The sequence below is a fragment of the Pelophylax lessonae genome, assembly GCF_965119305.1.
Source record: "Pelophylax lessonae genome assembly, chromosome: 5".
NCBI lineage: Eukaryota > Metazoa > Chordata > Amphibia > Anura > Ranidae > Pelophylax > Pelophylax lessonae.
In genome coordinates, this window is record NC_138772.1 from 171,121,993 (window position 1) to 171,148,355 (window position 26,363).

A 26,363-nucleotide genomic window follows, 5' to 3' on the forward strand; every position below is an offset into this window, starting at 1 on the left:
TCTCCTGCTTTTCTTTTCTCCCAACCCAATCTGTGCTTCCTCTGCAGTCTGTCATTCCTGTTTCTTTTTCACCCCTTCAGCAGCTGTACATTTTCAAGCTGTTAGCATATCGGCCTCTAGGGGCTCAGATTTTAGGCACAGTGCTGAAAATAGACAGCAACTGAGCATGTGCAGAGCGAGACAGTACATTACTGGATTTAAAAAAGTATACACACCTATTTTTAAATCTCACTGATCTATCAGGACCTAATTTTTTTACTAAAATTCCATTTGAATACAATGTACTAAAGTTTTTAGCTATAAATTTCAGTAAATGTACAAGGTCAGATGTGTGCAGACTCTGGTGTAGTGTATAAACTGAACTTTTGTTTACTTCTAACTCTAGTGGTCAAAAGTAATGCTTTCTTAAAGGAAAATTTGATAATCTCCATCAAAAAAACACTATTTTTCTGTACACATACCCCTACTTCCCCAGATATCGACTTGCCTACTTAGGGGATCACAGACTGGGTGGGTTGGATTTTTCCAGCCATCAGATTACCACTGTTTTTGCTTGAAATATAGTAAGGAAGCACCAGCCATGTCTGTTCAGTGCTATCCTCCTCTCTTTCAGAGGTATGAGCATGCACAATCAATAACCGTTAGGCAAATTGGAGGTGAGATTGTGCCTGCTCTTCTGATATATGAATGCAGCTTGACTGGAACCTGCTGCAAAATACAAGTAATATTGCCATGTAACTGATAAATGACAGCTTGCTATGCACAGACTAAGCCTGTCTCTGAAGTACCCCTTCAGGGGGCTGATTACAATATAAGGTAAATGTAACAGTCCTCAGTGGTCCAACTTTCCTCTGCACCCTTTTAGGATAATGTACTAAAGGTCTTCAAAAGCACTGGTTAATTAATGCGTATTCTTGAGTTCCTTTGAAAAGGTTCATTTTCACCTGGTGTCAGTGGGTTGCCGTGTAAACTAAAATCCAAAAAAAAAAAAAAAAAAAAAGAAATACAGAAAACATTAAAGGCCCGATTCATCCATCTTTCTAGAAATTAAATCTATCATCTGAAAACACATTGCTCAATTAATTCCAAATAAAAAGTATAAATATTTATAGCGGCCTAGTACAACTTCTATATCGACCCAAACCTCCATCTTAAAGTTCTTCTAATGTCAACATTTTTTTAACCTCAAAGCATTCTATGCTAGAACACTCACCTGGCTCTTCTTACCACTACAGAGCTGTCCCATCTGCAGCACTGTTCCTCCATTTCCTAGTATCACAGGAAACACAGGCTGCTGCTGTCAGTCAAACTCCTGTTAGAAGGAAGCAGGGGCATGGCTTACCAGCAAGTGTGTGTGTGTGTGTGTGTCTAGGGATGCACACAGCCCATTTCGATAGTGTGCCCGCATGGTAGTCCCCTTAACACACGGTTTACTGAGGGGGTGCTCATAAGAACAAGTAGTGGACAGTGCCAGTGGGGGACTTCAGAAGAGAAGGTAAGGGATCGCTCTGTGCTATATCATTGCACAGAGCAGGTAAGTATAACATCTTTTTTATTTTAAAGCAACAAATATCATTTAGTGTCACTTTAAATGTTAAAAGAAAAACCATATCAGCAACCCCTCTGGATGCCCCTTCTTATTTCTATATTTTTGGCCAGTGATGGACAAAGACCTTAAACCCAGCAAGGCCTTTTGAAGATCTATCTTCTCCTGCTTTCCAAGAGGCTTTAAAACTACCATAAAAACCTGCATCTGCTGCTAAACTCCCATGCAACAGTTATTTTTCCATTGCTATGCCTTTAGTGTTACTAAATCCACAAGAGTAAAATCAGTCTGTATATGCAGTAAAGCATGCTTGTTATACTCACTGTGGAACCGAAGGGGTTAATCCTCTGCATTGTGTAAAAAAGCTGTTTGACCCTGTCTTCTCTGATCCTCCCCTTATTTTGCTGTCCCCAATACATCTGCTGACAGAACAGAGCCCTAGGAGGGTGCATGTAATCAGCATAGGGCCAATCAGCACTGTCCAGACAGAAAGTCAGGGGTCATGCAGCCTCATAGGAAAGTCAGAAGAGATTGAAAACTCTTCCTACAAACTTTAACCAGTGACCGGCCGGACAATGATAGAAGTCACAAGACTGCTATATACTGCTGAGGAGAAAAGGTATTTAGCAGTTTATATTTACAAAAATAATTGCATTTCCATGTTCTGTGTACTGTGGGAGATCACATATAGTGAATGCAGGGTCCTGGGTTTAGTAACACTTTGAGGTAAAAACAAAAAATAAATCCTGAGGGTGGGACAAGACCAGGGCCAGATACAGACTTACAGCCAGGGCTGCACATACTCTAGCAATTCAAATGGTTAACTGGTGTGTAATCCATATTATAGCATAAATTCCATTAAATATACCATGGAACACTTTGTAATATATGTTTTTTAAGAGACCCTATTAGGTTCCTAAACAAAAACAAACCGCTCTCATTTGCATCAGAAGATGTACCATACTCCTCTCCAGCTGTCAGAGTCTCTTACCTTCCCTCAGTTTCAGTGCTACACCCTTTATCTGTTTCTTCAGCACTGAACACTACTGGGGCTTTTGGATGCTTGTGTTCCCCAGTGCATGATATGGTTTCATCTTCTTTTTCCTATGTCACTTTGGAGCTGCAGTTAGGGCCACACTGTGCAGCTGGGGACACAGGAAATCGGACACCTTGAAAGTGTTCAATGTGAAAGAGACATGCAGCCGGCATGGAGAGGAAGTAGGAGATAGGGGCCCCAAGAGAGTATATTACCACTTCTATTGCAGGGCAATGTTGTTTGCATTTGTTTAAAGATCAGACAAGGAAACGTTAAAGTTATTTTAGTGCCGGTTCACACTGCAGCGGCACGACTTCAGGGGCGACCTGTGAAGTTGCGTGCACCGCGACTTCGGCGCGACTTGCACGGACTTCATAAAATGAATGTCTATGCAAGTCGCTCCAGGTCGCCTCAAAGTAGTACAGGACCCTTTTTCTAAGTCGGAGCTACTTGTGTCGCTCATATTAGAACCGTTCCTGTACTACACAATGGACCGCGACGGTCCACGACTTGTCAGGGTGACAAGTCGCTTGACAAGTCGTACCGGTGTGAATCGGCACTTAAAGTCTTGTTTTTTTTTTTCTATTAAAATAACAAACATATTATACTGAATACTTACCTCCTCTGTGCAGTGGTTTTGCACAGGGCAGCCCTAGATCCTCCTCTTCTCAGGTCCCTGGCAGGAGCTCCCCACCCCTTCCTCCTGTTGAGTGGCCCCCACATCAAGCAGCTTGCTAGGGGGGGCAACCTAGCCGAACTGCAACTCTGTGTATGCATTCAAACATGGAGCTGCGGTTCGGCCCGCCTCCTCTTTCTCCTGTTTGGGTGAGTTTGATTGACAGCAGCGGGAGCCAATGACACTCTCGTGGACATTACTGGATAGAGAGGGGGCTCAGGTAAGTATTAGTGGGGTTGATGCACACAGAAGGCTTTTTATCTTAATGCATGGAATACATTAAGATAAAAAAACCTTCTGACTTTACAACCCCTTTAAACATATACATTACAAATGGTTTATTAGTACCGCTTGAAAGCATATTATAAGGTGAAAATCCCTTTTAAAGGGCATCTGTAGCCAATTTATTTAGTTCTGGATGTAAAAAGCAGGAACTGCCTTTATGTTTGGAGACCATTGAGAGACACAGGAAATCTAAACCTTTCATTTAAACGACAGCCTAAAGGAGGATTGGACACTGGCAAAAAAAAACAAAAAAAAACTGTAAGCCAAAACCCAGGGTATAACCCCTACAACTTAACAGCACTACCTGTGTGAGTCCAAAACAGTCCAATTTAATGGTGGCCAACAAAGCAAACAAAGTCCAACATAATAGGAAACTAAACACAGCCTGCAGCTCAAAAAGTCACCTGAAGAATATGACATCCGAAGCTGGCACCAGATGAGACAAACATCAACCCGGTAGACCTTACAGAGCATGAACAGAAAAGCAGATGACAGACTTACAAATCTAGGAAACAGTTGTTTGATCGCAAAAAGCCCAAGAGACACTCAAAGACCCAGTGGACTGCTAACAGTAATAGGGGAACCCAATCCTTGAGATGATAAGCCTGAAAGATGGTCTGCCTGAACCATCTAGAGATGGTGGAATAAGAAGCAGGGGCCCTCTACTGGGGCCCATCTGGAATAACGAAATTAGATTAAGTCTTTCTGATAAAGCAATGGCTTAAAAATAGACTTGCATAGCCAGAACCTCATCCAGACAATGCAGTAAATTTTCATTTTGAAGAAATGGAGCCAGACAAGAGAATGGAAGAACAATATCCTAAAAGTGAAAAGGCACGAGGGGGGCGTGGCCGGCAGCCGAGGACGATGGCCGCGTGAGAGTAGAGCTCCGTATCCTTCGGTTCTTCTCCAGCGTGCATAAGCGACGAGGGTAAGCGACACCAGCCTGGTTACCCACCTGAACCCTCTCTCCACACCCGCTGGCCATGGGGGAAGCGAAAAAACCACGGGAAGCCCCGCAAACTTACAGACTTTTTTGCCTCCACCAGCACGCCGCGCTCTCAAAATGGCGCCGCGGCCTGCTCACAGCGCAGCGGGGCTAACGAGCCCCGGGGAGGTGGCTTGGCGGGCTCTCCTTCCCAGGCTCCTCAATCCCCGGGCTCTGGACATAGGTCTCCCCCGGGTCCCTCTCCATCTGTCAGCCCGAAGAAGGCAGCTCCACGGCGCTCTTCCGAACATCATTATGTGGGGGATAGCAGGGCGGGAGACATTTCTCAGGACAGCACTCTGGAATTTTATGAGCATATCAGAGACTTTCCTACCACGGGGCAGCCTCTCAACGATACCAGGATGAAGGAAATGCTCCTAACATTCACTGGCTCGCTATACAGAGATCTTATGTCCTGTGTTACACATCTCAGAACCGATGTGACAGGCCTGGGAGACCGAGTAGATCATGTGGAGGTGAAGATGGCCGATTTCTCGGTGGCTCATAACGAGCTGGTGGACGCTCACAACGACACATCGGATGAGGTGGAGACACTTAAAGCTAAATTGGCCGACTTGGAGGACAGAAATCGGCGCAACAACATTAAGCTGCGGGGAGTGGCGGAAACTGTTCCTCCTACTGAACTGCGCTCCTATGTACAGGCTTTCATAATGGCCCTGCTGCCTGACACCTTAACTGGTGAGGTTATTGTGGATAGAGCTCATCGCCTGCCCAAGCCCCAGCATCTGCCTGAAAAAGTGCCCAGGGATGTCATAGCGAGGATCCATTTTTTTCATGTGAAGGATGACCTCATGAGAATGGCTAGGAAGACATCCCCTCTCCCTGACCCATACCAAGGGATCACTGTGTATGCGGACCTCTCTCAGTACACGATGGCTGCCCGCAAGAAACTGATTTCATTGACGAAACTGTTCAGGAACAACAAGGTAGTCTACTCGTGGGGGTACCCCACGAAATTGCTTATCGTACGAGAAGGCCGCACTTATGCTATCCGTACAGAGGAGGAGGGATTTCGCCTGGCTAAGACTTGGGGCCTGTTGCCTGATCCGGAGGCTTCTATGCAAGTGTCCAACTCTCCCTCACACTTGGATCCGGAATGGTCCTTGGTAAAGTGATCCTGCACAACCCCTACGACAGGGGGTCTGGGGCATAGAAGGGGGTGATAATCCTCGTTTTTTCTGTGGGCTGGTGTACAGGAGGGAACTGGAGGGTGGGAGCTGTTTCCCCCCTACCCACTACTTGCGATTGAGTTCGCATGATGGGGTTTACCCCATACTCTACCTGTGTTATGTTTTGTGATGTTTTTTGGACTTGTGTTTTTGTTTTCCTTTGTTTTTTCAGCCTCCTTACAAGCACCGACTTGAACGTGGACTTTGGACTTTCCTCATGTGCTCAGTACACTCCCGCAGTAGGGAGGTTTCATGGCTCTGCTCCAGTGGACGGATTTGCTGGGTATGGTGAGAGTATACTCAGTGACTCCCTGCTTTTTTTTGATGACCATTTTCTCTTTTATGACGTTGGCCTCATCCTTGGGATGACCCTTACTCGTTTATATTTTAAATTCTCATGCCACTAAAGTTTGTTACTTTAAATGCCCATGGGTTGAACAGCCCCTTTAAGCGGCGGTCTCTTTGGAGGGAGGCTCGCAGTCTTAGGGGGGATGTTCTGTGTGTGCAGGAGACCCATTTTGCGAAATCTAAACAGCCTAAATGCTCAGATAAGCGATACCCCCACATTTTCACGGCCTCTGGGGCGACCAAGCGAAAAGGGGTTCTAATAGCGGTATCTCAATCTGTGGCGTTTCAGCTGCATGACACGATTGTGGATGACGCAGGTATTTAGTACTCATATGTGACATTAACAATGTCACATATACTATCGTTAATGTATATGCGCCTAACCAACGCCAAATCAAATTTCTACGATCACTGGTTAAGAAAGTGGATCGAGTCAAGAAGGGTCTCCTGCTATATTGTGGGGACTTTAATTGTATAACTGACGCTTCCCTGGACTGTACCCTCCCTCAGAGGCATGCACGAACCACGCTACAGAGGTTCTTGCACTCTTCTGATCTCTATGACCTGTGGCGATGTGTCAATTCCACTGAGAGGGACTACACGTATTTTTCGGCACCCCATCAGTCGTACTCCAGACTGGATCTTTTTGTGGCAGACCTGTCTGTACTGCGTCTGGTGGAGTCCGCCACTATTCATACCATTTCCTGGTCTGATCACGCCCCGGTCTCTGTGGTGGTCGCGGAGAAGCACAATGACGTGCCTGTACACTTGTGGCGGAACAACGTTTCTATTCTCCGGGACCCCGGCCACGGGGAGCGGTTGCGGGGTCAGATTGAGGACTTTTTCCAACATAATGATAGGTCTGACACGGACATTTTTACCTTGTGGTGTGCACATAAAGCGTATGTTCGGGGCCTGCTCCTACAGCTGGCCTCTAGAGTTAAAAGGGAACGTGCAAAGGCTATGTCCTCTCTCATGTCTAACCTTAAGGACCTAGAGACGAGACATAAGGCCACTCCTACACCTACATTGCTGCTGGAACTTAATTATTGTAGAGCGCAGGTGAGAACTAAGTTGCTGGAGGAACACCAATCTTTGCTGTTTCGATCTAAAGCGCGGTTTTATGCTTCTGGAAATCGCGCGGGTAAGATGTTGGCCAACTATCTTCGGAAGAGGCAACAACAGGCTAAATTATCCTCTTTAAAGGATCCTCACACCTCTCGCACTGTCTACCACCCGTCTGAGATAGCTAATGCCTTTGCCAAGTACTATACTGATCTTTATAATCTAAAGGACGATGCGACTTCGCCGCAACCGTCGGCGGAGGGCATACAGAGGTTCTTGGCAAGATTGAGCCTGCCCACGGTCTCGGAAGAGATGTTGGCGAGCTTAAATGCCCCTATTACGGACCAGGAGATTGAGATGGCTATTGGCTCTCTGCCTCCTGGTAAGTCACCGGGGGCGAATGGCTTTTCAGCTGAATATTTTAAGATCTTCGGCTCTATCGTAACGCCATACTTAGGCCGGGTGTTTAATGCCGCTATGACCAGATCGTTTTTCCCTGCAGAGATGCTCCAGGCTGTCATAGTGGCGCTGCCGAAACCGGGGAAGCCGCCTGATGCTCCGCAGAATTTCCGCCCCATATCCTTGCTGAATTCTGATCTGAAGCTTTATGCAAAGATATGGGCGCAAAGACTAGCGAAGGTCACGCCCTTACTAGTGCGGAGTGATCAGGTTGGATTTGTTACGGGCAGGCAGGCCCCCGATGGAACTAGACGGATGTTTGATCTTCTGTCTGTGGTGGAAAGTCGCAGGGTGCCCTCGGTGTTCCTGACGCTCGATGCGGAAAAAGCGTTTGATAGGGTTCACTGGGGGTACCTAAAGGCGACGTTAACGAAATTTGGGCTTCGGGGTCCTGTCTGCTCGGCCATTTCGGCCTTGTACACTACTCCCTCAGCTAGGGTCTTTACTAGCACAGCTATGTCGGACACCTTTACGATCACAAATGGCACCCGCCAGGGGTGTCCTCTGTCTCCCCTGATCTTCTCCCTAGTTATGGAGCCACTGGCGGAGGCCATTCGGTGTGACCCATCCATATTGGGTGTTAGGGTGGGAGACAGGGAACATAAAATAGGGTTATTTGCAGATGACGTCATACTCACTCTGACCTCCCCGCCCTCGTCCTTGCGCAACCTGGCTAGGGTGCTGGAGGAGTACGGGGCGGTCTCGTATTATAAATTGAATACTACCAAGTCCCAGTGCCTCCCGATGTATGTCCCCTCTAGAGATCTAGAGGCGTTGAGAACAGAACATCCCTTTCAATGGGCTTCTAAGTCCTTGTTATATCTGGGTATACAGTTATTTCCAACAGCCTCTACATACTTGATTAATTACTCTGAATTAACTAAGATAGTGCATAGGGATCTGTCTCACATTGCCCAACACGTACTGTCGTGGGTGGGCAAGGTGGCGGCGTTCAAAATGCTGGTACTACCCAAAGTATTGTACTACTTCAGAACGATACCTATAATCGTTCCGCAACATTTCTTTAATGACATGGACAAGCAGCTTAGGAAGTTTTTGTGGAACGGGAAAGTACCCAAGCTTTCCTATACTACCCTGCGCAGGCCTAGGAGCTGGGGGGGAGTGGGAATGCCGGATCTTAGAAGTTATCAGGCAGCAGCCCTCCTGGATCAGGCTAAGGAATGGTGTACTCCCCACTCCGATAAGTTGTGGGTTATCATTGAGAGGGCCCTGGTAGCTAATAGAGACCTTCCCTCCCTACTAATAGCGGCTCAAACTGGGCGGAGTCTCCAACTTCCTGGAGTTCCGGCCATTCAGGCTACAGTTCATGGATGGGGGGCTCTGCGACAGGTGTCTGGAATTCCTACCTTGCCTAAAGACCTCACACTGGCTTCTTACGAGTTTCTCATTCCCTCGCTGAGGTGTCCCAGCCCTGGTGCCCAGCGCTCCCTTACCTATTCCCAGGTCCTGTCCTCCTCCACCCCCTATGATTTTTTTTTTCTGGCACAACTGCGACATTACCACCTGAGGTTCCCGGAACTGCAAGTTCGGGTACCTCAGGAGGTGTGGGAGTACCTCACTTCGGGGAAACCGAGAGCTGGCGGGTTGTCTTGGTTTTATAAAGTATTGAGGCAACCTAAGGCCCAGTCCAAACTGAAGTGTATGTTATCATGGGAAAGGGACCTTGATGCAGAATATTCCATTGGGGATTGGCAGGCAGCTGTACAATCCTCTTTTAAATATACGCACTGCACTAACCACTGGGAAGGGGCTCTTAAAATATTGCATAGGAGCTACCTTACTCCATCCAGACTGGTCCATATGTACGAGGACTCTTCAGATGCTTGCTGGAGAGAATGTGGAGCGAGGGGCACTGTACTCCATACTTTTTGGGAATGTAGGAAACTACGGAGCTACTGGGTGGCCATCTACGCTTTGGTGGCCACGGTTACAGGACTAAAAATACCTATGACGCCGTCATTGGCCCTACTGAATTTAGGCATTCAGTCCGTCCCGAATGAACATAGATGTATTATCTCACATATTTTAACGGCGGCTAGAACTAATGTAGCGGCGGCATGGAAGTCTACCAAAATCCCTACGGTCTATGAAGTCATCAACCGAGTGAAAATAATTCACTCATATGAAAATTTTTTTTTTAGCTCGGGAAATAATTTCCAGACATTCCAGCAGCAATGGAGGGGGTGGCTAGATAAATACCCTAATTGAGCACGTTTGCTATTCACTTGCTTGTGAATTGGTATTGCTGATTGTTTATTGAATACAGGAGGTTTTGTTTGTTTGGACTGTCCAGTTGATAGTCTACTGGTTTTCAACATTTGAGTGTTATCTACTCCATTCTTGTTATGTATCCTATCACAGCAGAGTCTTCGGAGACCGGTTCTATCCCATGCTCCCGGTTGGCCGGGAGGAAGAGATATGGGATATAGGACTAGTGTACTGGGGACCCATGGACGCTTGCTGGAGATTTGGCTGGGGGGGGGGGTGGGAGCCCGGGGGGCATGGGCACAGTATGCTCCCGAAGGGGTGCCGAGCTCCTTGGGTTTCCCACCTGGGCCCTTTGGGGCAACCCGGCTATGTCGCCTGGCACGGGCTTGAGGTTCCCTAGGGAATTGGCTAGAACTCTGAGGGGCTCTGTGTAATGTATGTACAAGTTGTGATATGAGCTATATTTTCTCATGTTGTATTATCCTGTTCTATGCAATGCTAACGAAATATGTTATTGTATGTTGAAAATCTTTAATAAAAACTTATTGAAAAGAAAAGTGAAAAGGCACAGACTACCAGAGGCAAGAATGAATTGCTGGGCCCCAACACCACACTGACTTTTGCAAGATCAAAAATTTTTTTTTGCAAAATAAGGCCAACAGTTCAGACACCCAACTCGCAGAGGTGACAACTACAAGGAAAGAAACCCTGTAGGTTAGAGTAGAGCGAGGAATGTCTCTAATGGGTTCAAACTGTGGCTTCTTAAGCACAGAGAGAACCAGATTAGTTCTCACCGAGTCAAATAGACAGGCAGAACCACATGGAGACTCCTTGCACAAATGTCTTAAACAGAGTATGAGGTCAACAGTCTCAGAACAGAAAGAGCAGAGACTTTACTTTTGATGGAGCGGAGATGCTAGTTCTGATCAAACTGCAGGAAAGAGAGGATGTCACACAGAGAAGATCCTGGGTAAAAGCCGCTAGACTCAAATTAAGTGAAGTAGGAATACCATAAATGATGATAAACCTTGTGGGAAGTGCACTCCCTAGTCTAGAGCATCGTAAGAAGCAGATTCAGAGATGTCTCTGTCCCTTAGAACTTGGGATTCAATAGCCATGCCTTTAAATCCAGTGACTAAGAAGCAGGATGGCACACTGGCCCATGGGACAATAGGTTTGGCAGTGCCCATGGTGTGTCAGCTGAAAGTCTTACCAGGTAGGTTCACCACATCTGCCTGGGCCAATCGGGAGCAATACGGATCATCTCAATGCCCTCCCTCTCGAACCTTTGGAGTGGGCAAGAAAAAAGGGGGCGGGGGCAGCTATAGCAGGGTGTAATGATCTCATTCATCCACTCAAGCATCCACTGCCATTGTTTTTTAACTTGTCCTTGAACTTGGAGGTCAGGAGGTCCACATTTGAAATGCCACACCTCTAACACAGGTCCTGGAACACATCCGGGTGTAGAGACCACTCTTCTACCTCCAGACTCTTCCAGCCTAACAAAATCTGTCTCCCGACTGTCTAACCTTGAATGTACACGGTGGACAAGGCTGGAACATACAGTTCTGCCCAGGACAGAATCCACTCTCTTTTTCTACAGCAAGACATGTGGTTCCTTCCTGATGGTTTATATACGCTACAACTGTAGCATTGTCTGGCTGAATCAGGATTGGATGGCTCTTCAACAGGTTGGTCCAACACTAGACTACCTTGGACAATGTGCAGACAAGTTCCCCAGGACATATCCCCAGCCGGATAAGCTTGTGTCTGTTGAAAAAATCTTCCAAAAGACGAGAAGGAGGAACTCCAGGGATAGCCTCATTCTTGATGTCAACCAAATTAGGCTGTCCAGAGGCAGAACAGATATGCCCCTACCTTGGCAGAACATTGCATTGCAGAAGTCTATGTTGAAACTACATGCTATCATCAGCCCCAACACTTTCATGCCAAAGAGGAGAGTCCGAGGGCTTCTGTACTGAAAAGTTTCAATTGAGACCAAGAGTCTGAAGCTTCTCCTGAGGAATGAAAATACTGGCCTGAGATGTGTTCAGAACTAGACACGGATACTCCAAAAGATGAGACAGTTCCCATCACTGATTTCTTAGGATCCACCCAAGCTTCTTACCACCTGGACAGTCAGGGAAACATTGTCCCACAAGACAGATGTTCCCTTAACAAGAGGTTGTCTAAGTATCCCAAATTTGGGATGCAACAAGACCGAAAAGTAAGCATCTATTATGCTCATCAAAGCCAGAAAGTCTCTTTTTAATGACTGATCTGGCCAATTCCATCTGGAATTTGTGGACCTAAACTCAGACATTCAGGGCTTTAAATAAGATGGAGCTAATGTCCCCTCTGGGTTTTTGAACAGATTAAAGTAAAACCCCTGAATTTGCCTCGCAGCTGAGATCAAGGCCATAACATCTTGGTCTAGAAGGCCCCAGAAGAACTTAATGGAGATAGGTCAGCCTGTGGGGAAGACACATGAGGGAAGGAGGAAGAAAAGAAGAAGTAGGTGAGGAGGGGGCACAGAATGAAACTCAAACTTGTAACTGTGGGACACCACCTCAGCACCATCAGCAGGGGCACTGCAATCAGACCCCAAACCTTTAGTAGGAACACAAACTAATAAGGAAAAAAATATCACTAATTGAGACCTGAAGACAGGTTTCAGTGTGAGTAAACCCAAAACTGAAATATGGTATGGTGGAGTTGGCATTAAATGACATCTGCAATACAGGTCTAGATATCATTGCAGGTTTCAATATTATAGCCCAACCAGGATTTTAACAACTGCAATTCATAGCCTATTTTTTTATATAGTTTATATAGTTTATACTTCTTCCTTACCACATATAGTAACCTTTTGTCATTCTCTCCAGTTTCAATGGGAATAACTGCTGGTCTATTGATAGTATCTATATCTATAATATAATTTCTTTGTCTACAAACACACACTTTGACGCTTACCAAATCTCCTCCAGAATAAGGTTATCATCTAGTGCTTCAGCTAACAGATTGGCTCCATAATTTGTGATGTTGTTATTCTGTAGCCTGTAAACAGCAGAAAGGTAAAATTTACCTCAGCTACAAAAGTACATCAGTAAGCAACAATACCCAGCAATCAATTAAAAGTGAAGCAAAATGCTGTGACTATCAGATGCTTTGGATAAGGCAATGCAAAATGCAACATACAGCAATAGGTGATTACCACAAGTTAGACATTATCTCTAAAGCTGACCCCACCACCAAAGATTGATCCTTTAGCCAGAAGAACAAATGACCCCACCACCAAAGATTGATCCTTGAGCCAGCGGAACAAATGAACAAAAGGATTCCCCCATCCACACAAGCGACATGGATGGAGGAGCCCTCCTCATTGTGCTATGGTATTCTGACAGCAGGGATTCCTCCACTGTCAGAATACACAGATGAGGGCTGCGGCTAATTTTCCAAAAGTCCTGTTTGACAGAAGTTGACCATTAGAAGGACTTCTGCCAAGCAGGAACAGTCACCGGGACCGGATGGCTTGCACCCGAGGGTTCTTAAAGAGCTCAGCCAGGTGATTGCCAGACCATTATTCTTGATCTTTAAGGATAGTTTACAGACGGGTATGGTGCCAGCTGATTGGAAAAAAGCCAACGTGGTACCAATATTTAAAAAGGGGCCGAGATTTATCCTGGGTAACTATAGGCCGGTCAGCCTAACATCTGTAGTCTGCAAGATTTTGGAGGGGATGGTAAGAGACCACATACAAGACTTTAGTAATGAAAACTGTATCATTAGTAGTAATCAGCATGGATTCATGAAAAATCGTTCTTGTCAAACCAATCTATTAACCTTCTACGATGAAGTGAGCTGCCACCTAGATAAAGGAAAGCCTGTGGATGTGGTGTATCTGGACTTTGCAAAGGCCTTTGACACCGTTCCCCACAAACGCTTACTGTACAAACTAAGGAAGGTAGGTATAGACCATAAGGTGAGTACCTGGATAGAGAACTGGCTCCAGGGGAGAGTCCAGAGGGTGATGATTAATGGGGAGTACTCAGGTTGGGCGGGTGTGGAAAGTGGGGTCCCCCAGGGTTCTGTCCTGGGACCAATCCTGTTAAATTTATTCATAAATGATCTAGAGGAGGGGATATCTAGTACAATCTCAGTATTTGCGGATGATACTAAACTAAGCTTGCCAATATCTTCTATGCAGGATGTGGAAACCTTACAAGTGGACCTGAACAAAATAACGGGGTGGGCAACTACATGGCAGATGAGGTTTAATGTTGAAAAATGTAAAGTAATCCACTTGGGGGCCAGAAACCAGAAAGAAAGCTACTCACTAGGGGGGGAAACCTCTGGGTGAGTCTAGGATGAAAAAAGACTTGGGGGTACTGGTAGACAACAGGCTTGGCAGTGGCATGCAATGCCAAGCCGCTGCAAGCAAAGCCAACAGAATACTGGGATGTATAAAAAAGGGGATTCACTCCAGAAATAAAGAGATTATTCTCCCACTCTACAAGACTCTGGTCAGGCCACATCTGGAGTATGCTGTCCAGTTCTGGGCACCGGTCCTCAGGAAGGATGTGCTGGAACTGGAAAGAGTCCAGAGAAGGGCAACAAAAATAATTAGGGGAATGGAGGACATCAGCTATGAGGAAAGGCTACAAGCACTGAACTTATTCTCTCTGGAGAAGAGACGATTGAGGGGGGATATGATATCAATGTACAAATACTGTACTGGTGACCCCCTAGCATAAGGAACAAGCTATTCAGAGAAAGGAGATACAATAAGGCCACTCACTAAAACTAGAGGAAAGGCGGTTTAACCTTAAAGTGCGTAAAGGGTTTTCACTGCAAGAGCGGTAAGGGTGTGGAATTCTCTTCCACAAGCAGTCATTTTAGCAGGGAGCTTTGATAGTTTCAAAAAACTATTAGATGGGCAACTTAGAGACCACAACATACAGGGGTATACAATGTGCGGTTAAAAGCAAACACACACACACATCATAGGTTGAACTGGATGGACTGATGTCTTTTTTCAAACTCACTAACTATGTAACTAAAAGTCATAGATAAATTGAAATTTGGCCAATCACTGCTGAACTGAACAGATTTTGATCTAACTACAAAAAATAGAAGTAAACCCTCCTCTGCAACTTTTACCTATAGGTAAGCCTATTATAAGGCTTACCTATAGGTACTGTAAATATCTCCTAAAAATGTACCGTTTAGGAGATATTTAACTTACATGCAGCCAGTGACATCACTGGTGCATGCACTCTGAAGGAACGGCCGCTGGTGCCGTTCCTTCAGAGCCCCGTGCAAGAGAATTTTTCTAAGAGCTTAGTGAATGAGGTGAAGCATCATCCAATTATGTACAAGCAAAAATGCTTTTTTTTTTTTTTTGCATGTGATTGGGTATTCTTTGCACAGTAAAATTTCACCACATTCACTAAGCTCTGGGACTAATTTCCATGCAAAGAGCAACTTCTTTTTATTCATTCTTAATACAATAAAAAAATGATATGATTTTATAGCCCCAGTGCAGCTCCTTGCGAGGGAACTTGTGGTAGTTTTATATACAGAATGTTCCTGGCCAGCAAGCATGATGATGTGGTTCCCGTTTTGGATTACCATTTCTACAATAAATATGTTCTCATTATAAACACTCCTTCTATTGTTTAGTATAATCCGAAAGAGAGGTTACACACCAATGATGTCTTCACGGGCAATGCATTAAACAGCCTTTAATTAAGCTCATAAGGTAAAACATGTAAGAGGGGTACCCTGGAAACAGGCCATTGTACTGTTTGTTGGCTGATCAGAGTTTTGCTGTTGCATATTTTCTTTTGAATAATAGTGAGCCATGTGTGGAGGAGTGACAGACTCCAAGCCAGAACCTGATTTCAGTATATGAGGGGAGCGCTTGAAGTCTTAGATCGGTGCACTTTCCCTCTACTCTATCCCCACTATTATTGTTTGATGTCTCACCACAGATTTCGAAGTGTCTTGTTCACTCTTAGCATTCGAGCAAAATGTTCTGCTACCTCATCATTGAATTTGTTCTGCATAATCCTAGAAAAAGAGGATATGTGAAATGCCACCAACAAGTAAAATAGGGAACATAAGATCTTCTAAATACAATGAAACAGCAACAAAAGTACATTCCGTCCATGATCAGTATTTCTGTTAGTCTCTATGAGCTGCTTTGTTCAGACAAATGTAAAGCTGCTCAATTGTTCTGACTCAAAAGAAGGTGATTGGAGAAATAAACACACACACACACACACGTATGTATATATGGTGGGGAAAATAATTATTTGATCCCCGGCAGATTTTGTAAGTTTGCCCACCTACAAAAAAATGAACGGTCTAGAATTTCTATTGTAGGTGCGTTTTAAATGAGAGACACAGAATATCAATCAAAAATCCAGAAAAGACACATAAAAAAAAAAATGTTATAAATTAAGTTGCAGTTCAGTGAATAAAATAAGTATTTGATCTCCAAGCAAAACCTGACTCAGTACTTGGTGGAGAAAACCTTGTTGGCAAGCAGAGGTAAGATGTTTCTTGTATTTGGTGACCAGGTTTGCACACATCTCAGGAGGGATTTTGATCCACTCTTCTTTACAGATCTTCTCTAAATCCTTAAGGTTTCTTGGCAACTCAACGTTTCAGCTCCCTCCATAAATTTTCTATAGGATTAAGGTCTGCAGACTGACTAGACCACTCCTTGACCTTAATGTGCTTTTTCTTGAGCCCCTCCCTTGTTGCCTTGGTGGTAGGTTTTGGGTCATTGTCATGCTGGAAGACCCATCCATGTCCCAGCTTCAGTGTTCTGGCTGGGGGAAGAAGGTTCCCATCCAAGATTTTACAATATATGGCCCCGTCCACTGACCCCTCAATATGGCAAAGTTGGCCTGTACCTTTAGCAGAGAAACAGCCCCAAAAAATCATGTTTCCACTTCCGTACTTGACTGTAGGGATGGTGTTCTTAGGGTCATAGTCAGCATTTTTACTCCTCCAAACACGGCTAGTCGAGTTAATTCCTAAAGAGCTCAAGTTTGGTCTCATCTGACCACAGCACTTTCTCCCAATCCTTCTCTGAATCATTTAGATGTTCATTTGCATGACTGTATATGTGCCTTCTTGAGAAGGGGACTCGCCGTGTTTGGAGGAAGAAAAATGCTGACTTTGACCCTAAGAACAAATCCCTACAGTCAAGCAAGGTACAGACTGACTTTGCTGCATTGAGGAGCCAATGGAAGGGGCAACGTATTGTAAAATCTTGGATGAGAACCTTTTTACCAGAACACTGAAGATGGGACATGGATGGATCTTTCAGCATGACAATGACCCAAAACATAGGGAGGTGAAACTTCGAGTTGCCAAGCGACAGCCAAGAAACCTTAAGAAAAAGAGTGGACCAAAATCCCTCCCAAGATGTGTGCAAACCTGGTAACCACCTACAAGAAACATCTTACCTCTGTGCTTGCCAACAAGGGTTTCTCCACCAAGTACTAAGTCATGTTTTGCTTGGGGACCAAATATTTTACTAACTGAACTGCAACTCAATTTATAACATTTGTACCATGCGTTTTTTTCTGGATTTTTGGCTGATATTCTGGCTCTATCATTTAAAATACACCTATGATAAAAATGATAGACCATTTATTTCTTTGTAGGTGGGCAAACATACAAAATCTGCAGGGGGATCAAAAAATGATTTCCCCTACTGTGTGTTTGTATATATATATATATATATATATATATATATATATATATATATACACACACACACACACACACACACAGAACCGGTAATAATGACTATCTGGGTGGGTTATACGCTACCTTTAGGTGATTGGACACTGGCAACCATTAGACAGGAAGTTCCTCCTATATAACCCCTCCCATACAGGCAGAACCTCATTTTTTTCATCAGTGTTTTGAAGGTGGTGGTCATGGCTGTTAAAGCTCTTCAATCAAAATTAAATGATGTCCCAGTAAGGGGGCATATTGATCGGATCCAGTCGAATGGCTAGGCGATAAGTGGATGGTACCCGAGCCTCGGCTAAAAAGACCCGAGATTTTGCCTGTAATGTGACCCATCTGGGCACTGGACCCTGATAAATGGAACCCTGGTTATTTATTACCCAAAGAAGTTTTCCAGCAGGGTGCTCTACAGGTCCAAGGGTGTGGACCCCATGAAAAAGGGGGACCGGTCCTTAAAGGTCTGATTGACAAAGCTCGCCATGATAGGCTCCTACAGTTCTCAGAAGCTTGGGAAGGAGTGGTGAAGGATAGGCGTGTCTTGTCCACCATGGCACGGGGCTACATGATAGAGTTCTGAGAGTTTCCTCCTCCTCGGTTTCCTTCTCGGTTCAAATGTCCTTGTTTGCCCAGTAAAAAAGAAGTCCTTGTTCCGGGCCCTGGAACATTTCTGGGTGCAGGGCGTGATTGTGGAGGTTCCAACCAGCAAAAGGTTTGCTGCGGCGGGTGTTTACAAAAGTCTTGGCCCCAGGGTTGCCTATTCTAGGGTCTCAGGGCATCTCAGTAATGGGTTACCTAGATGACCTGCTGATCAAGAATCGATCAGGACCAGATCTAAGATGGAATGTTTCCCGACCGTTCAGTTCTTAAGAGAATCTAGGTTGGGTTGTAAACATAGGAAAGTCGGCCTTAAGGCCTGTTCAAATTCTGGAATATTTGGGTCTGATTCTCGATCCTTCTCAGGCAACGATTTTCCTGACATCAAAAAAGGTTCTGGCCTTGAAGGGTCTGGTGCGGTTGGTAAGAGTGAAAAGGTTTCCCTCTATACGGCTGTGCATGAGACTGCTAGGAAAGATGTGTCCTCATTCAAAGCAGTCCCTTATGTGCAATTCCACTCCAGACTGTTCCAGAACAGTATTCCGTCCGCTTGGAACAAAAAACTCTGAGCTTTGGATTCCCCAATGTTTCTTTCCCCAAGGGTAAGACAGGATCTGACCTGGTGGCTGGTCCTCATCAACCTAAGCGGGGGGAAATCTTTTCTGCCTTTGACCTGGAAGGTAGTAACCACAGATGCCAGCCTTATGGGCTGGGGAGCGGTCCTGGAGGAAATCTCTATCCAGGGAATGTGGTCTCGGGTAGAAAAGGTTTTACCCATCAACATCTTGGAGGTCCGGGCAGCCTGTTTGGCGCTGGTTTCTTGGGACGACCAGACTGTGGGGGTGTCCTGTCAGGATTCAGGTCGACAACGTGACTCTGGTGGCTTATATCAACCATCAGGGGGAACCAGAAGCTAATTAGTGCAGAAGGAGGTGAACCACATCCTGTCTTGGGCAGAGAGTCATGTTCCATGTCTGTCAGCGGTTTTCATCTTGGGGGTGGACAACTGGCAGGCAGATTTTCTAAGTCGCCAGCAGTTGTTTCCAAGGGAGTGGTCCCTGCATCCTGAGGTCTTCAACTGATCTGCCAACATTGGGGTACTCCCAACGTAGATCTAATGGCGTCCAGGTTCAACAACAAGGTTTGTTTCCAGAACCAGAGATCCGATCGTGATCGGAACAGATGTCTTAGTGATTTCTTGGTTTTGGTTCAGCCTGATCAATGCGCTCCCTCCGGTCCAGCTTTTGCCACGTCTGTTGAGCAGAATTCAGGTAGAGGGGAAACAGGTAATCCTAGTGGCTCCGACTTGGCCCAGAAAGACCATGGTTAGTGGAAATCATAAAATTAGCAGTGGGGGAGCCTTGGTTTCTTCCATGTCGTCCAGACCTGCTTTCCCAAGGTACAATATTCCACCCTACTTTATGGTCGCTGAATTTGACGGTTTGGCTATTGAGATCAGAATCTTAAGAGATCGTGGGGTCTCCGGTCCAGCTCTTGCTATGCTGATGAATGCCAGAAAACCTGTCTCTAGGAGAATCTATTATAGGGTCTGGAGAACCTACATTTCTTGGTGTGAAGATGGCATCCTTGTAAGTATGTCATTGGAAGAATTCTTTCTTTTCTTCAAATAGGAGGGGACTTGAAGCTAGCATTAGGGACCATTAAGGGGCAGATCTCTGCCTTGTCTATTTTCTTTCAGAAACCATTAGCAATGCACTCCTTGGTGCAGGTTTTTTTTGCAAGGTGTGATTCGCACGGTTCTGCCAGTCAAGCCACCCCTATGTCCCTGGGACTTCAATCTTGTGCTCTCTGTGCTACAAAAGCAACCCTTTGAGTCTATCAGGCATATTCCCTTTGGTTCTCTTGATAAGGAAATTGGTCTTTTTGGTTGCCATAACCTCGGCCAGAAGGGTGTGGGAATTGGCGGCTATTTCCTGCAAAGAGCCATTTTTGATACTTCCTCAGGACAGGGTGATCTTACGCCCCCATCCGGCCTTTTTGCCTAAGGTAGTTTCCGGTTTTCCTCTAAACCAAGACATTGTTCTACCTTCCTTTTTTCTGAGTCCTCAGACTACGGAGGAGAAATTGTTTCACTCTCTTGATGTAGTACGAGCAATTAAAGTCTATTTAAAATGTCAGCACTAATTCGTAGTACTGATGCTTTCTTTATCCTGTCAGAAGGATCTAAGAAATGCCAAGCAGCAACTAGTTCCACAATTTCCAAGTGGATTCATCAAGTCATTGCTCAGGCTTATGGCTTCCACCCTTTAGGTTAAAAGCTCCCAAGTTCCAGATGCTTCTGATTCGAATCCCACAAAGCTATTTCAATCTATTGAGGAAGAGGACACTGAGGTTTATATGGAAACAAAAAAAAAACAAGAATTCACTCGGTAATATTAAGTAAAGGGAAAACAGGGGGGGGGGGTGGGGGACGGGCTGGCCATGCCAGACTTTAGAAGGTATTATAATGCAGTTTTAAAAGCACGGGTAATAGACTGGACGTACAACTCAAAAGAAAAAAGCTGGGTGGAAATAGAAAATAGTCTTAGTAAGACTTCACTACATAAGGTAATCTAGGTACCACAACAATACCGGCACTTATCAATAGAAACGAGCACTGTGACACTACAGACACTCAAAACTTGAGACTTAATACACAAACAGATACTTACTAGGGTTATGAACCCAGAGAAACCTTCATACCTAGGGAAATGTGAGACGGATCGGGTAAGGAAAACTGTAATGTGATTCTATATGATGGTTTGTGAACCAATTTCCTTTTTTTGTATATTGGATAATTGATAAAAGTTTCCAAAAAAAAAAGCTCACTCTACCATGTGCTTCATGGGCAGTGCATCATCAGGTGTCTATGGCTCAGATTTGCAAAGCTGCTACCTGGTCTTCAGTTCAAACATTCACAAAGTTTTACCAAGTGGATGTAAGGGCCCGAAAAGGGGCTCAATTTGAAAGTAGCGTACTTCAGGCAGCAGTATAAACTCTCTTTGCCTGGGGGCAATTGTTGGGGTTACTGTATCCCCTTCCTTCATGGGCATTGCCTTAGGACATCCCAGATAGTAATTTTTACCAACTTTGTGTCCTGTGATGTACTCCAAGAAAAGGATTTTACAGGTAAGTTTAAGGAAAAATCCAATTTTTTTTTAAAATTAAAACTGTGCCCTTCGAAACACAACAATGTTAGAAAAGTAAAAACATAATAATTACCATAATACTTTAAGAGATTTGTTTTCTTGTAATGCATCAGCAATGCTTATCCCTCCAGCAGTAGAAATTTCATTGAAGGTCAAACTGTAGGAATAAAAAACTATAAGGGGGGGAACCAAATATAAAGAAAGGCGCGACTATCGATATGTAATCTTACAAACTCTTTCAATGCTCAAAATATACCTTTGCTGTTTGTCTTTGTGACATTATGGCCTGCAATTGTATTTTGAAATGTGCATAGCATTCTACCTCTGACAATACAATCATAGGAATGGCTAGAACCTTGAGCCTGACCTCTGGGTGAAAAGGCATGATTTGGGTATGGTTTCATAAGGCACTATACATACACACTTACCTTTTCAGTATCCATCTGTAACAAACACTGTACTAACACACCAGAGAGCAATATAATATATCTCATCACCAAATGATAATGACCCTACAATCAACACAAATTGATCCGCCAACAACGTCAAAATTTCAACACCAGTACCAAAAAAAAAAAAATCCCCCACCATGGCAGTTTAATAATATTCCCCTCCACCAGTACAGTAAATTATATTTTCCAACACCAGTATCAAATTATTCTTTTCAACCACCACTGATATAATAATATCTCCCTGCACTGGCAGCCTAATAGTCCATGCTACCAGTACCACAATAATATTCCCTAGCACCTTTACCACAATACTATTCCCCACCACTATTACCATTATAATATTCTCCATCACCAGTACCAAAAATACTATAACAATATACCAAACTGATTGTACCATTAATAATATCTTCCCACCACCTGTATCATAATATCCTTCACCATTAGTGTTCTGATAATATTCCCCACCACCAGTGCCATTATAATACCCCTACTCCCATCACCAGTAGCTTAATAAAGTGGAACAAGTAAAAATAAAAAAATAAAATAAAATATATGAGCAGCTAGCCTATTTATTGCAAATACATGCAATGTCTCTGCTGCAATAAAAAAAACCTGTCTGCTTGCAGTCTTTAAAATGTACACTGAGCTGCACAAGCACAACTCAGTTTATATTTTTTGGCATTGTGCCCAACTGCCTATGTGCTGGCATAATTGAATTCCTATGCATGCACAGGAGCTACCTCATCCAGTGCCTACCATCAGAATGGCAGAAGACCAGCACCCAGAAGATGCCAGTGCTGGTGAGGGACCTTGTGGACATCAGACAGTGAAGCAGGGGTAAGCTTTTCTGACTTTAGTTCTGCTAGAATATCCCCCAATTTTTAGGGCCATATTATTCTCTGCCACCATCTGCTCTGCCAAAAATATTCTCCAATACCAATTTAATAATAATAATAATATTCTGCAACACCAGTATTATAACAACTTTACCCAAAACCAGTACGATATTATTCCCTGCCAGCAGCAGCTTAAAATATCTCTCGTCCTCTGTATCATAATAATTTTTAAAAATCTAATGAGAGTGAGATAGTGTAAGGAGTAATGGTGCCTCCCTTTGTAGTAAAGCACTGTGTAGTGTGGAGCTGCCTTCAATTTAAGGACATTACACTTAAATAAGAGATAGTAGGTGAGGTGAGGCGCTGACACTATGCCATGAACATAAATATAAACCAACAAAATATAATATAATACAGCAAAATCATCACTAAATGCAATATAACTGCAAATATCACCAACTGTGGCGTGAAACAGTGGGAGAATCAAGGTATAGTAAAAAATCAAAACTAAAACTATATATAAATATAATAATACCAGTGCTGATAGCAAAACGTGTGGTGATGGCAATAAATGCTGATGAATAGGTGCACTCCAATAATATATTAAAGTAAAACAATAAAGTCACATATGCAATAATTCTCAAATGACATATGAATAATAGTGGTGCTATAAGTGAGGTGTGTGCACTAAAATATACAATAAGGGACTAAAAAATAGGTGTTCAGTGCAATAAATAAATATATGTATATATTCTAATATAGAGCCACCAAAAAAATTACGTGCCAGACAAATAAATATTTAGTAGAAAATGACACAAATAATATATAAATATATGAGAGTGTGCATGAACTATCAAGTGAAGTCAAATCTTGTGCTTGTCCTGTGCTGTTCCCTTGGGGAGATTCAGTGGTGACGTGGAATATCTGATACTCCACCCAGTAAGTCGTGGCCACTTACCAAAAGCACTTAGGCCTCTGAGGACCTACAGTGCTAGTAGAACTCCTTTATATATATTTTTAGTTTTGATTTTTTACTATACCTTGATTCTCCCACTGTTTCACGCCACAGTTGGTGATATTTGCAGTTATATTGCATTTAGTGCTGATTTTGCTGTATTATATTATATTTTGTTGGTTTATATTTATGTTCATGGCATAGTGTCAGTGCCTCACCACACCTACTACAAAAATATAATACACAGTATATATGTGTAAATGGCAACAGAACCACTAAAACATAGGATTAAAAAAAAAAATTTGGATAAAAAAAATAACGTCCAACACACGATTTCTTGAATAAAATGTGAAATTCCCGCCACAGATAATGCCAAGTGCTGCATGCGACCCCACCGTGATCAAACAAGAATGGGTGGCTGCTTACCAGAGGTACATAATCTCAAGCCTGGAACCAAGGAGCCTGGAACCAAGCCTTAACACAGTTATATTCACATTGGTGCACGTTTGTGCTTTCCTTTGCACAATTTGTTCATGTCATTTTTCATGCATTTTTGTGAACTTTAGGACACTTTTATGGATATTTTGGATGTATTCTTTCTATACGTTTCACCATTGTCATAAGTTTTATTATTTCAATTTTATTTAGATAGCACACTAATCTTTTTTCACCATATACAGTATATAAAAGGGGATCTCACTGTTAAGAGAATCAAGGGCATACAAGAGTTCGTAAACTGACTCAGGTCAACAGCCTCCAGCCTAAAGGGCAATTCCACTTTGGTGGGGAAAAAAACACCAACTAAAGAAAAAATCCTAAAGCGTATACAAGTGCAACACAAGTCATATTGTAATTGAATGTTACTAAAAATTACCTTTCCTTTTCAATCTGCAGTAGCTGCAATTTTCTGAAAATGCAATGCAATATGGCTAACTGAAGTTGTTCTGTACACAGAATGTGTACTGACCACACCCCAGAAACATCATTTCCTGTTTGTGTAATTGGGTCACTGATTTTCCCAGAAGTCTGCTCAAGATACAAGTCAGATTTCAGGCATCCCCTGGATGTAATTTTTGCTGAGATACTTCTAATAGGAACAAGTCTAAAGGGATGCAGGCCCAGCAGATTTCCTCATTAGTGCTCTGCAGATGCACAGGTGGTCGATAATTATGAAACCATTCCCATTAGACCCACTCAGCACAGAGGAACAAACCGTGATTTCTTCAGAATAACAAAAGGTAGGAATCTGCAACAAAAATTGTTATAATCCATGTAATGTACATAGATCACCCAGAGGGGAATATTTTCTTCTCAACAAGAGTTGAGTTACGCTTTAAAGTAAAATATTACTTTTGGGTGGACTGACCCTTTAAAGAAGTATTCAGTTACATTTGTGACTTAACCACAATACAAAACATAAGGAAATCAAGATAAACCTTATATCTGTCAGATTTGGGTGATTCCTCAGAGCCTCTGCAAATGCCTGTGCCCCTTCATCTCCAATGCGATTCCCCCACATCCTGCAAAGACAACAGTTTGGTGCCATTGTAAAAAAAAAAAATATTCTGAAAGATGAAAAATTGCACCCATCCTCATAGTAATAATATACTGCATAAAATAGTTGTGTTATTGAAATGTTTTTTTTTTTTTTTTTTTGCACCTTATTATTTCTTGAACAATTCTTTGATTGAGTTTCATAAGAAAGAATAAACCATGTTTACAGAATTGCCCACACAGGGTGCCAAAATAGTGGCATAAACATTTGAACATACAGCGAATGCCTGCAAAAAGGATGGCAAAAAAGCAACAATCTGAAGGGCAGCCTGTAGAATCAACAGAGAACACCTAAGTTTCACATAGGGCAGGTTGTCTGGGGAAGGCACAAAATCTAAAAAGGTGGCAAAAAACATGGAGGAAGGAAAGCAAAATATGTGAAAAATAGATAGAGCCATAAAAAGAAGAGTGAAAGAAAAAGAAGAAAAAAAAGGGGGGTTAAGAGTGATAGGGAAGGATATTTGGGGGACAGGGAGGGGGAATATGGGGTATAGTCCCTACAGACTTGGGACTAAGGTGCATCGCAGGTGACTCAAATTCGCAGTGTCCAGGCAAGGCAAAGCTTAATTAAGCCATGAAATAATCCATGAAGGGCGCTTCATCCATATAGTGAGTTCCCTTAACTGTTGCCTCCTTAAGTGAAAAACACGAAAAACAATAATAATACATATTAAGCAGGCACTGTTAAGGGATGGCCAATGTAGATATAATGGAAAATAACATACAAATGTGCCAATAGTGTGAACACAACAATACACTACTGCTATATAACCAGCAGGAATTAAGCACTTCCCGTCCAAGCTATAGCCGAAAGACGGCTACAGCGCGGACCTTAATTGCCGGGAGGGCGTCCATTTACGTCCTTCCTGTGCATGAACTGCCTGCATGTGGAGCGTGCGCGGCTCGCTCTGTGATCAGCGAATCCATTAGACCCGGCCCCTTACCATGTGATCAGCTGACAGCTGATCACGTGATGTAAACGGCAGTCGGAGATCATTTTTTTTTCTCCTCACGCTAAGAAAAAAAAGCTGATCACCGGCTGCTGTTAGAGGGACATCGGTCCCGAAGAGGAGACGATAATCTGTCCCCCAGTGCCACCTACCAGTGCAGGTCAGTGCCACCTATCAGTGCCCCATCATCAGTGATGAATAATTGTCACCTACCAGTGCCTATCATTGCCCATGAGTGCCACCCATCAGTGCCCATCAGTGCCACCTATTAGTGCCCA

The 26,363-nt window shown here is 43.7% G+C and overlaps 1 protein-coding gene across 1 annotated transcript in view; it reads right to left on the reverse strand.

Moving 5' to 3' along the window:
• Positions 1-500: 500 nt before the first annotated feature.
• Positions 501-26,363, reverse strand: part of NOD1 (nucleotide binding oligomerization domain containing 1) — a 142,484-nt gene continuing 116,621 nt past the window's right edge. The window contains exons 8-12 of the mRNA XM_082259851.1: positions 25,018-25,101; positions 21,412-21,495; positions 15,811-15,894; positions 12,796-12,879; positions 501-970 (exon numbers count right to left, since the gene is read on the reverse strand). Of these exons, the coding sequence (XP_082115977.1) occupies positions 898-970; positions 12,796-12,879; positions 15,811-15,894; positions 21,412-21,495; positions 25,018-25,101 (409 nt within the window). The 3' untranslated portion in view covers positions 501-897. The remainder of the gene's footprint in view (positions 971-12,795; positions 12,880-15,810; positions 15,895-21,411; positions 21,496-25,017; positions 25,102-26,363) is intronic.